The sequence below is a fragment of the Giraffa tippelskirchi genome, chromosome 3 (assembly GCF_054371585.1).
Source record: "Giraffa tippelskirchi isolate mGirTip1 chromosome 3, T2T-mGirTip1v1.2.pri, whole genome shotgun sequence".
In the NCBI taxonomy this organism is placed as follows: domain Eukaryota; kingdom Metazoa; phylum Chordata; class Mammalia; order Artiodactyla; family Giraffidae; genus Giraffa; species Giraffa tippelskirchi.
The window spans coordinates 189366379-189379107 of NC_137277.1; the positions used below are offsets into that span (position 1 = coordinate 189366379).

The following is a 12729-nucleotide window of genomic DNA, read 5'->3' on the forward strand; positions in this document are numbered from 1 at the left end:
TTAGTTCGTGGGGGTCCGAGGCGGCCGCGGCCGCAGCTCAGGCTCCGTGCGATCGATGCTGAAGAAGCTGACTGTAGCAGTGGCCCTGGCAGGCGGAGGGGGATCCCGGTTGGCCTCACCAGGCAGCAGCAGCTGGGCCGTGGGCTGCGGGCCAGTGAAGCCCCCGGAGCCTGAGTCGTCTGAGTCCGAGTCTGGCGGCAGGGGCAGGGGCAGCACGTGCTGCAGGCTCAGGCCGGGCCGTGGGCCGCTGTGAGAGGTCCGCACGGAGGGCGAGGCGAGGCCCGGCTGCTGTTCCCGGGGGCCGTGGGGACATGGCAGGAGCCTGCCCAGGGCCCGCTTGAAGTCCCGCATGAAGAGTGGGTAGATGATGGGGTTCATAGTGCTGTTACAGTAGCCCAGCCACGTGAAGACGTCAAAGAGCCCCGGGGAGATGCAGTCGCACACGGCCTGGAGGGGTGGGGGACATCCTGGAGCCAGGGCACAGAGCACCCCACCCAGCGTGGATGCACAAACAGGTGCGCTCTGAGTGGCTGCCTGCCCCCCTCCCTCCCCAGCTCTGGGAGTGTGGGGTGGGGTGGGGTGGGATTTGGGGCCTCCCCAGCAAGGGAGGCCACCCCCAGCGTTGGCATTACCTGGACTATGTTGGCCACAAAGAAAGGCAGCCAGGTCACAAAGAACATGCCCAGCAGGATGCCCAGGGTCAGGCTGGCCTTCAAGGCCTTCCTGCTATGCTTGGTGGCTAGACGCCTGCTGTCAGCTGACTCCACCCCTGGGCGCGGGGTCCTGGGCACCTGCAGAAAGGAAGGCCACGTGATTTGGTCTGAACCTATTCCTGGCCCCAGACTGAGCCTTAATCCTAATTCTAGACCAAGCCCTTAATATAATGAACCTTGACCCTTGAATGGGCTCCAACTGTAGTCCTAGATGGAGCCCTGACCCTGACTCCAGGCTGAATCTTGACCTTGGCTTCAGATTGAGCCCTTCAGCAGTAAACTAAGCTCTGCCAATGGCCCTGACCCCTGATACCTACCGTAGATTGAGCCCTACATAACCACAGTCCCAAATGGAGCCTCCACCCTGGACCAGACTGAGCCCAACTTCAGCCCCAGACTGAGCCTTGATCCCCGAAATAAACTGAGCCTTCGTCCTGGTCCTGCACCGAGCCCTGACCCTGACTTAGCAATGCACAAGGAGCTCTGGGAAGAGCGGTGAGATTCCCAGGGGCTCATGTCCATGTTTGTTGAACAGTGTCAAGTGTGGTCCCTTGCAGGGAGTGCAGGCCTGCTGAACTGTTGGGTTTGTGTCTGGGTGCAGTGTTGTCCTGCACTGCACTTGGGCACTTCAAGAATTAGCTGCAATTGAACAGTACTTGACAAAAGAAGACAGTGGCTGTCCAAGGCTTGACAATCTCTTTGCCTATGAATTGATTCTCTTCATATTTTGGAGTGACAGTTTTGCACCACTGTTTTCATGATCCACAAAATAAAGTTTATTTTGAAAACATGTGCCCCAAATAAATGTGTGCAATTAAATAGAAATCACTACGGGTGCTAGTGACCTTGGTATTTTAAACTCAGATTTCGTTGTGGACTTACAGACATCTTCATTCCCACACACGGACTTCATGAGCAGGAGCTGGGCGAGAAGAGGAAAAAGGAGAGGCTCCACAGGGGACAAGGCATGAGGGGCTCGAACATGACTTTTATAAACTGGAGACAAGGAGTCCCAAAACATTAAAAGGTTCTCTGTACCAGATGACCCACTAGCCCAGCGGTTCTCTTAACTTTTTCAACTTTGTGAGCCCACTGGAATTCAAGTGAAGTCTACACAACTTACTCCCCAGAAAACAAAAAGCTTGTAAATGTTTACAAACACACACACATACATACACACACAGAAGAAAAAATTTCCCACACAGAGTTCAGAGACCACTGCGAATTCCCTCCCTGAAACCTCGAGGAATCCACAAAAGCTGCAACGGGAAGCCCTCCTCTAAACCATGTGCTGTAATCAACTTGGATTTGCATGTATCTGCTTTTCACAAAGTGAAACCCACCTATGTTGACAGCTTATGTAAATACTGGGGTGAGCATAATTCACTGGACTATGAAAGGATATGTGTGCTGCCTGGGGATACACCTGGGCTTTAAAGGCCAGAGACTCCCCCCAACACTTCCTAAACTGTGCGAGAGCCCAGGTTAGCTCTTGAGGCGACCAGAGACAGGTTGGATACGGGAGGATGAAAGAGTCAGGAGGAGACAGGAAGAAAGGAGCCAGGTTCCCAGGCAACCTTCGCAGATGGAAACGGGGTGGAGGAGGCAAAGCCAAAATGCATGAGCCCCAGGGCGCATTAAAGCCACCCCCCACCCCCACCCCACGTGCGGGAACTCCCCCTCCCAGCCTTGTTCTCCCTCCCTCTCTTCAGGGTCCCCAGGCTTGGTTCCTGTCCATGGTGCTGAAACCCCAGCTGCATTCTCTCCTATAGGATCTGGAATGGCGGTGGGCAGGGGAGGGGAGACAGGCACCCTGTAACTCCGGCTTTTCGATGTATTTGCCTAGGTGAAATCTGGTTAGACAAATATCAAGGCTCACACAGGGGAGCCTAAAAGAGGCCCTTAATTCTTCCCGCTTTCTTGGTGGGGCACAGAGGCAAGAGCTGGGCTTTTAAAACAAGTGATCAGGCTTCAAATCGTGCCTCTACCACTCACTCACTCAGTGATCTTGAGAGAATCAGCTTCCACATTTGTAAAATGGGAGAAAACGCTAGCTTATGGAGTTGCTATGAGGCTGCAGATAATACACATATGCCCTGTGCTGGACACAGAGTTAATACGAACACATAGCAGCCCTGATATCATTCAATGGGGTGTGGATGAGGTTGGGGAAGTTTGTAGTGCCCTCGGGAGCCTTGTCCTTCTGCCAACAGCTCAGGCTTTCCAAAGCAGTGCAGACCTCGGGACAAATGCTCTGACTCACTATGCAGCAGCCAGGGAGAAAAGGTCTGCTTTTCTCTCCTCTTCTCATTTTCTCTTCTCCAGAGTGGACTCTCTGTGGCTTCTGTGGCCCCACCTGGTCAGCCTGGAGGGAGAGACTCGTGCTTCCCCAAAAGAATCTCCTAAGAGCTGCTCTGACTTTGGATTGCTGCCGTCGATGGGGACAGACATAAGGGGAGGAGGGAGACACCATCTCCCGCATGCCCCAGCCACACAGGTACCCCCTCACCCCTGGGAACCTGGTGAGGAGGCAAGAGACAGCCATGATCTTGCCAGGGCTCTGGGGCACTGGGGAACCAAGGCACTAGGGAAGATAAGACAGGGGCCGTCATCAGGGGAGGGCGACCCAGAGGGGTCAACTGTGATCTGAGAGTCCCTCTCCAGTCTTCCTGGGAAGAAACCTGCATTTTCCTGCTTCCTTCTCCCCAAAGAATTGACTCAAGAAAACAGGCAAGAGGGAAGAGCCTCTCTGAGGCTCAGAGAGAGTAGGGGACCTTCCCAAGGTCATATTGTGCTCAAACCAAAGCACCACAGACTCCTACATTGTTATCCCCACTTACTGAGTGCTTACAATGCATCTGCACCTGATATTCATTCAGTCTTTCTGGGAGGAAGGTAGTATAATCTTCATCTTGCAGATGAGGCTCAGAGAGGGAAAATAACTAGCCAGGAGTCACACAGCAGACAAGAGTTGAGTCAGGGCATTAAAGTCACCTCTGGCTCCAAACGCTGAGCCTTTTCCACTTTCCCATGCGCTTCCATTCTGGAGGATGGCAGCCCCAAGCAAAACCCCACCACTCTCACCGAGAGGCCCTCATGGAACAGAAGTCAAGGGCCACCACCAGCCCACACCCCGGGGTGCAGCTGATGCCACCCTTCCCAGCGCTCTGTGCCCTAAAGCTGCCTCACGATCCCTCGTGGCATGTTCTGTCGTCTGCACGTCCCTTATATCAGTACACGTCTGTGGGCAGCCATCGGAGGACAACTTGGCAGTGCCCTTCCAGGAGGGAAGTCTGTTTGCAGGTCCCTATGTCCATAAACACCTGTACACCTGTCTGTTCACTCAGCACAAACAAGGATGTATACCAGAGCTCCATGACAGAAAAAAATTGGAAACAGCTCACAAGTCCATCAGAGGAGAGTGGTTACATAAACCCTGGTTAAGAATACTATAGTGAAAGTGAAAGTCACCCATTCATGTCTGACTCTTTGCGACCCCATGGACTATACAGTCCATGGAATTCTCCAGGCCAGAATACCAGAGTGGGTTGCCATTCCCTTCTCCAAGGGATGTTCCCAACCCAGGGATCAAACCCAGGTCTCCCACATTACAGGCGGATTCTTTACCAGGGAGAGACCTAGGAGTGGGAGGTGATTGGATGACGTCAGTGGGGTCTTTTACTTTATCGCTATTGATGAATTTTCATTTTAAAGTGTACTTACATATTCTCTCATGTAATTTCAAATTTGTACGACCATCTAACCATGGTGGGCTCAGTCACCCTGATGTGTCCAGCTCTTTGAGACCCCGTGGACTATAGCCCACCAGGCTCCTCTGTCCGTGGGAAATCCCAGGCAAGAATACTGGAGCAGATTGCCATTTCCTACTCCAAGGGATCTTCCCAACCCAGAGATCCAACCCGCATCTCTTGCATCTCCTGCATTGGCAAGCAGATTCTTAACCACTGCGCCCCCTGGGAAGCCCAGCCATCTAATCATAGTGTGAGGGTGATAAGATAGACCTGGGAGCCAGACTGCCCGGTTCAAATCGTGACTGTTACTAACTAGCTGAGCAACCTTAAGCAAGGTACTTTACCTCTCTGGGCCTCAGCTTTCTCATCTATAAAATGGCAATTTTCATGACATCCACCTTGTAGGACTGTAGTAAGGATTAAATAAGACAATAGAAAGTTACTTGAACAGTGCCTGGTACATAGTAAGTACTGTGTGAGTTAGTTACTAAGTTAGAGATCATGGTTGGTGTTTATTGTTATTTGTATTGGCACCCCACTCCAGTACTCTTGCCTGGAAAATCCCATGGACGGAGGAGCCTGGTGGGCTACAGTCCATGGGGTCGCTAAGAGTCGGATGACTGAGCGACTTCACTTTCACTTTTCCCTTTCATGCACTGGAGAAGGAAATGGCAACCCACTGCAGTATTCTTGCCTGGAGAATCCCAGGGACAGCGGAGCCTTGTGGGTTACCGTCTATGGGGTCGCAGAGTCAGACATGACTGAAGAGACTTAGCACCAGCAGCAGCAGCAACTCCTTGATAATGGTGATGAGGCTACTGATGGAAGCCATGGTTATTTTTTTCCCCTAGGAAGATGCAAAGGGGTGAACTTCCCAGCATCATGCATTTTACCATCAAGAGGAAAGGACAGAGTTAACATTTGTCAAGCAACAAGCAACCACTATGTACCAGGTATATATATATATATATATGTCATCTCACTGATGCTTCAAACAGCCTCAAATGATAAATAGCATTACTTCTGGGATAGAGGGAGGTGAGCAACTCACCCAAAGTCACCCAGCTGCGGTGAGAAAGAGGCAGGATTTGAACCTGTGCCCAGACAGATGGACAAGCCCCCCGCCCCATCCCAGCTGCACCAGGATGCCTCGTTCTGAGCGGTGGCCCAGCCTGTCACGCTCAGCCCTGCTCCTGCTCACCCCCTCCTCCCCCTCTGAGATATTTCTGGGATCACAGCCTCCTCTGAGGAGGAGGCAGAGATGGAAGGGAAGATGGATTGCTAGGATAGAATGATGCATAGCTGGGTGATGGAGGGTGAAGAAAGCTGGGGGAGGAGGACCAGGAGGAGAAAGGGAGGGAGGGAAGGAAGAGGAAGAGCGCAGAGGAGAGGGGGTGAGACTGAGCTGAGGGGGAGGAGGGAGGGGGTGCAATGGGGCGGAGAGGAAGGGGATGGGGAGAGCGTGTGACCGCAGAGACACAGGAGTCCTGGCAGAGAGAGAAAGGGGCGCAGGACACAGGGACACCCAGCCGGGCCGCCTGCTGCTCCCCAGGAGGCTGAGCGCCCACAGCGGTCCCTCTGGAACCACCCCCAAGGGTGAGCACCATCACCACAGGGGCGCCTACCTTTCACACACACACTTGCCCTGGCTGCATCTCACGGGCGCCATCACCACCTCTCATGCCCCACTCTGCACCCCAGCCCACAGTCCCTGCCTGACCTCTAAGCGGGACTCCTTTCTCACAGCCCCTGGGGCTGGGAGGACCTGCCTGAAACCACTGAGCCAACCAGTGGCTTTCCAAAAGTTCATTCACATCAACAGGCAGATAGAGGCAGAGAAACACACTCCAGCCAGCTCAGCAACCATGTCCGAAACTCCAGGAAGGGCCAGGACTTCAGGGACTGGTAGCCAGCCCCCCTCCCTCTGTGGGGAGGCGAGAGACTGGATCGAGGAAGCAGCTAAGGGTTCAGTGGGGCCGGGAAGGGGAGGAAGGGGGCCTAACACCCACCGCCCCCCCCCCAGTTCTGCTCCTTCTCATCGATTCCGTTGGGTCCAGACAATGAAAACGCCTCCACCCCAGGCCAGATGCGCTGGCCTCTGGGGCATGCCACCTCAGGTGGTGAAAGAGGGTCACAACCCAGGAGGCCAGAGTAAGGCGGCCTCCCAGAAGCCAAGTCCCCAAACACAGGCAGTTCTCCTCCAGGCAGTAAGGAAACTAGCCGGCAGAAAGCTTGCTTAGGATCCGGGTGGTTTGGGAAGCAAGTTGAGCGACTTTAAGCTAGGTACTTGCTGGATGGTGGAGTCTGACACTTCCTTATTCAAATCAAGAGAAAAGGCATTCCAGAAAGCGGGAGATATTCACGCAGACACATTTCAGGCCTGAGAGGCCGAGAGTCATTCTGCCTCCGAGGCAGTGCATGTGTGTGCAAAGTCGCTCAGTCGTGTCCAACTCTTCGTGACCCTGTGGACCGTAGCCCACCAGGCTCCTCTGGCCACGGGATTCTCCAGGCAAGAATACTGGAGAGGGTTGCCATTTCCTCCTTCAGGGGATCTTACCAACCCAGGGATTGAACCCACGTCTCTTGTGTCTCCTGCATTGGTAGGCAGATTCTTTACTGCTAGCGCCACCTGGGAAGCCCAGAGGCTAAATGACCCATGAAGACGCCTCTCAGCCTTTGGTTTTGTGACTTCCTTGATTTTCCAAACATACACACAAGGAGTGATAGATTTTTTATGTTTACTAGAAGAGACACCCTTTTATAAGCTCCAGAACCCTCATCATGATAGGGTTTCGTGACTACCATCTCTCTCTCCAACTAGAACATAGATTCCAAGAGGGCAGGACCTTCTCAGACCCACTCATGCCCGCACTCACAGCCTAGGACAGCTCCTGCACAAGAGAGGTCATCAACAGAGTTCCCTGGTGGTCCCGTGGCTTAGACTCTGTGATTGCAATGTAGGGGGCCCAGGTTCCATCCCTGGTCAGGGAACTACATCCCACATGCCACAATGAAGACTGAAGATCCCATATGCTGCAACTAAGGCCCAGGACTTCCCTGGCAGCTCAGCTGGTAAAGAATCCACCTGCAATGCAGGAGACCTGAGTTCGATCCCTGGTTTGGGAAGATCCCCTGGAGAAGGGAAAGGCTGCCCACTCCAGTATTCTGACCTGGAGAATTCCATGGACTGTATAGTCCATGGGGTTGCAAAGAGTCGGACACAACTGAGCGACTTTCACTTTCAAGACCCAGTGCAGTTAAATAAATAAATAAAAAGAGAAGTACTCAACACAGCACCGAGGAAGTGAATGAATATACTAAAAAGAGCAGGATCCATCAGCTACAAGAAGCTTCTAGAAGTGGAAGAGAAGGGGAAAACATGAGCTGGGGTTGAATCCTGGGCTCTGTGAAGCACTGTGTCCATTTCTTTCCTTCCATCACTGTGCAATGAACACTCACGACACTCCTTTAGATGCTGAGAATACAGCAGTCAAGACAGGTCCTCACCCTCACAGAACGTACATTCTAGTAGGAGGAAGTAAGCATGCCAACAATAAATGGAAAGTATACAGCTTGTCAGGTGGTGCTATTTGCTGCTGAGAACAACTTAGGAAATGAGGGCTGGAGGGGATCTGTGTGAGTGAGATCTTGTTACTAACCAAGCGGTTAGTAAGACAGCCAAGCAGAGGCCAGGGGAAAGGAACAGAAGTTAGGGGGAGATCTGTATGGTGACATGACGTTCTCCAGGCAGAGGCAACAGCAGGTGCAAAGGTCCTGAGGCAGGAACAACAAGGAGCCCAGTGCGGCTGAAACAGAAAGAGTGAGGGGGGGTGGGGGGGAAGGAGACCAGAAAAGGGGCAAGGAATAACAGGACAGGGCCTGCACTTTTCTTTTTTTTTTCTTTTTTGGCTACACCTTATGGCTTGTGTGATCTTAATTCCCTGACCAGGGATCGAACTCGGGCTCACAGCAGGGAAAGTGCCGAGTCCTAGCCAGTGGACTGCCAGGGAATTCCCAGGGATCGCGATGGCTGCAGTGTAAGATCAAAAGGAAGCAGGAATGGGCTCAGGAAGCCAGAGGAAGATCAGTGCAATAACCTAGGCATCAGATGAAGGGCTCAGCCATTGGTGGGGGCAGCACCTGGCACATGAGAAGCGGTCAGTCCCTACGTGTGTCTTGAACATGGAAAGCACACAGCGACAGAAAAAGAGAGGCTGCCCCCAAGGTTCCTGGCCTGAGCAACGCACATCAATTAGTCCATATAAGGAAGACAAGTCAAGGACGGTGTCTGGAGCCTGGAAAAAAATCCCAAATTCTGTTGGGGTCAAAGTGAGTGAGTGGCCCAGGCTGGAAGTCATCAGTGTGTGCGTGATACTTCCGGTCACGGGATGAGATGAGCTCACTAAGGAAGTGAATGTGGAAAAAAAGCAAGGAGGTCCGAGGACCAGCAGGGGAGTGCCCCAGATGGTGGCAGAGCAGGAGGACCCAGCAGAGGAGACTAGAGGCACAGCCAGTGGAGTGAGCACAGGACCCAGGGTGGACACCCTGGAGCCGTATTTTAAGGGCACGTCACCGCCGACGGGCAACACAAGGCTCAGACCCGGGCTCTGCGCTTGAACCTCCCTGACCAGATGTGCAGCCGTGGGCAAGTCACCTCCCCTCATCGACCCTTAGTTCTCCAGCTGTCAAACAGGGACGAGGGTTCCTGGCCCCTTTCAGTGTCCGGGGATTTGCTTAGCTCCGTGCCCGGCACATCATGGGTGCTCAAAGGTGGGGCACCTGCCCAGGTGCTAAGGCCATAGTCTCAGGTTCAATCCTGGTGCCTGGGGACTACCCTAGGGGCTCAGTTGTAAAGAATCCACCTGCCAATGCAGCAGACACAGGTTCAATCCCTGACCCGGGAAGATCCCACACGCCATGGAGCAACTAACCCCGTAAGCCACAACTAGAGAAAAGCTCGCATAGCAACCAAGACCCAGCACAGCCAAAAATAAATAAATAAAATTATTTTTTTAAAAATCCAAGTGCCAGCTGGTTAGCTTCACGGAAAGAAAATCTGTGTGTCACAGGCACCGCTGTAACCAAGAATCTAGACCTCTCCACTCCAACCCCACCAAGACCAGCCAGCTCCACACCTCCTTAGTCATCAGGGCGGAGGGAGACGAGGAGAGGACCTTGGATGGTGAATGAACAGCCAACAAAATAATTGAGTCACAGAGTAAGACCAGAGGCCTTTAGAGCGCCCCCCCAGCTCCTCTGCTTATGTCAAGAGAAAGTCTCCTGCTGATGCTACTGTATCTTTAACGTCCCTCCAACATCTAACAAGGAGAAAGTAGGCCTTGGGCTCAGCATCTCCAGCCATCCAAGCTGGACTTCAGCGACACTGCTGGGGCTTCTGCGGCCTCACTGGGGTTGTGGTTTTGATCACCTTCTATTTCTGGCAAGGATACTGATGTTTCCGTTAGTGAAAGAGATAAGAAGTTTTCTTTCTAAATAAATTCAGGGAAGTAAAAAGATGAGATGACTCCAAGAAAACGCTAAGTACATATGGCTGCAGAGACTCGCAGACCGTGTGAGGGTGGGCGGCAGGGTGGCAAGGCAGATGCCACGAGGCAGCTCCCAAAAGCCTGAAGTCTGGGAAACGCTCCTTTACAAGAACCCATGGAGAGGTTCTTGTAGCCCATGGCAGCCATCCTGAAGCTGGAGAACCAAGTCAGGATCACAGCCACCTGCAGAGACTGAAGAAGGTTCTCCAATGAGTATAGATCAGCAGAAAGAGCTGGCTGCAGCCAAGGCCTCCTGTCCACCTAGAACGCCATCATCCTAGCTGATGGGCCTCACTGCAGTGGTGACATGGACGAGCCACTTGGGGGCTGCCAACCAGGATGTCAGCCTCCCAGCCCCGTCTATCCAGTAACCACCCCCCCCCAAAGGTGTCCCATCCTGCAGACACCTCCCACAGCTGAGGCCACACCTAGAGGACACTAGAGAGCCCCTCTGGGACCTTCTTGGGGGCCTGTGGTCTAATTCTCTGGCACTCAGGCCTGGGCAGTCTGAACACCCATCCCTGGGCGGTAGGGTGCTAGGACTCAGGGGCTGGGCAATCCGCTCCACTCTAGACACTGCAGGGCCTGGGGCTAAGAGCACCCACCCCATTCACAAGGAATCAGGGGACACCTACTAGGTGCAGTGGAGATCGAAACCCACCCAGATAAGCCCAGCCCTTGTGGGAGCTTACACGCCAGTGAGGGAGACAGACAATGAACAAGCCAACAGATAAACTGGGGGTCAAGATGGAGAATAACAGGGTAGCAGACGGCGGGGAGGTCTGCAGACAGGGTGGTCAGAGTTGGCCTCTGGGAAGGAGTAACCTGTGGACTAAAGAATCAGGTAAGGACAGCCCCAGGGGAAGAACATTCCAGAGGGCACAGCCGGTGCAAAGACCTGGGCACACAGTCTGGCGCCTTCTAGAAGCATCAGAAGGACACAGGGCTGGGGCAGAGAAGCAGGGAGTGGGAGGAGGTGCAGCTGGAGAGGCTGGCAGGACCAGGTCCCAGGCCAAATTCTTGCCCGGGTCTCCTCTTCATCTTGAGCCATGGGGAGCCGCAGACGGGTTTGGAGCCAAGGAGTGAGGGGATCACCCTTTTGTTTCTCTTGGTGCAGAAAATGGACAGGAGTGGGTCTGGAGTGGAGGCAGCGGGAGTCAGCAGGAGGCTATCAAAGCTCCCAGCAATGGACTTCCCTGGGGGTCCGGTGGTTAAGCATCCGTCTTCCAATGCAGAGGACACAGGTTCAGTCCCTGCTTGGGGAAAGAAGATCTCCTGTGCTGTGGGGCAGCTAAGCCCCGGTGACCCTGAGCCAGTGCACCTCATTGAAGACCCAGCACAGGAAGAAAAAAAAAGGCTCCAAAGTAAGAAGCAACAGCAGCTTGGATCAGTAGATCAGAAAGGTGTCCATGGAGATGACACAGGTATAGAGGGGCTTGTGAATGAATCCCATGAGCATGAGGGAAAGAAATTATTCCTAAGTTTCTGGGCCGTGATGCCATGATGGTGCCAATGGCTGTGATGGGGAAGATGGGGGAGGAGCAAGTGGAGACAGTTGGGGCGCCCTGAATGCCCTGTTGCACATGTTACCTTTGAGAAACCTGCTCACATCCTGGTGGGTCCTGTGGACAGTTGGGCGTTGAGTCTGGAGTTTGGAAGGAAGATGGGCACTGGGAATGACCACTTGGAAGTGCCAGCAATTGTATGCTGAGCCGTGGATGCCCAGTGGGTACCCAAGGACTGCTCATTCCTCTCTGTCCCCCAGGCCTGTGTCTCCCTGCGCGCCCCCGCCCCCATACCTGCAGCGTCTCCAAGGCCTGGCCGGCGGTGCCGGTGGTGAGGGAGGCCACCTGGACGGCCTGCTTGCGGGCGGCCAGCAAGATCCTGCTGTAGGTGAAGCAGATGGCGCCCGAGGGCAGGAAGAAGGTGAGGCCCGACGCCACGAGGACGAAGGGCAGGCTGGCCAGCAAGCGGCACTGACCCGGCGCGGGTGCCCGCGCGCGGCCCGGCTCGTGCCAGCCCAGCAGCAGGGGCAGGAAGGAGGCGAGCGCGGCCAGGCTCCAGGCGCCGAGGACCAGCGCCAGGGCGCGCGCGGGCGTCATGCGCAGCTTGTAGCGCAGCGGCGAGAGGATGAGCAGGTAGCGGTCCAGGCTGATCAGGCAGAGGTTGAGGATGGAGGCGCTGCAGCACATCACGTCGAAGGCGGCCCAGAGCAGGCAGAGGCCCCGCGCCAGCACCCAGCGACCGTACAGCACGTTCAGCATGGCCGGCGGCATCACCGCCAGCCCCACCAGCAGGTCCGCCGTGAAGAGCGACACCAGGAACAAGTTGGACGTGTTGCGCAGCGCGGGCTGCGCGCAGATGAGCGCGATGAGCAGCGAGTTGGCCGCCGCCGTCAGCGCGATGACCACACACAGCGCGGCGGCCACCCAGCCGCTGCCCCCGGGTGCCCACGGCGGTCCCGACCCCCAGTCTGGGGTGCTGTGATTGGCGGGGCCTTGCTCCGGGACCATGGGGGCGGAGGGCGAGGACGTGAGGCCCCAGGCGGGGTAGGCGTGGAGGCTGGCTGGTGGGAAGGCGGGGATGGGGCGGGGGGGGGGCCTCTGGGTCAAGGGTCAGCACCCCGAGGGGGATGGAGAGGGGGTCTAGGGGCGTCCTCGGGTGGGGTGCAGAAACACCTGGCGCAAACACATGAGTAGGAAGTTTGGGAGGGGGCAC

General features: G+C 54.8%; 1 protein-coding gene across 1 annotated transcript; it reads right to left on the reverse strand.

The window, feature by feature from the left end:
• Positions 1-12524, reverse strand: HTR6 (5-hydroxytryptamine receptor 6). Its single transcript, XM_081574871.1, has 3 exons — positions 11811-12524; positions 633-791; positions 1-447 (listed from the first exon to the last, which is right to left on the reverse strand). The coding sequence occupies exons 1-3, from the start codon at positions 12522-12524 to the stop codon at positions 1-3; spliced, it is 1320 nt and encodes a 439-aa protein (XP_081430997.1).
• Between the last annotated feature and the right edge of the window lie 205 nt (positions 12525-12729).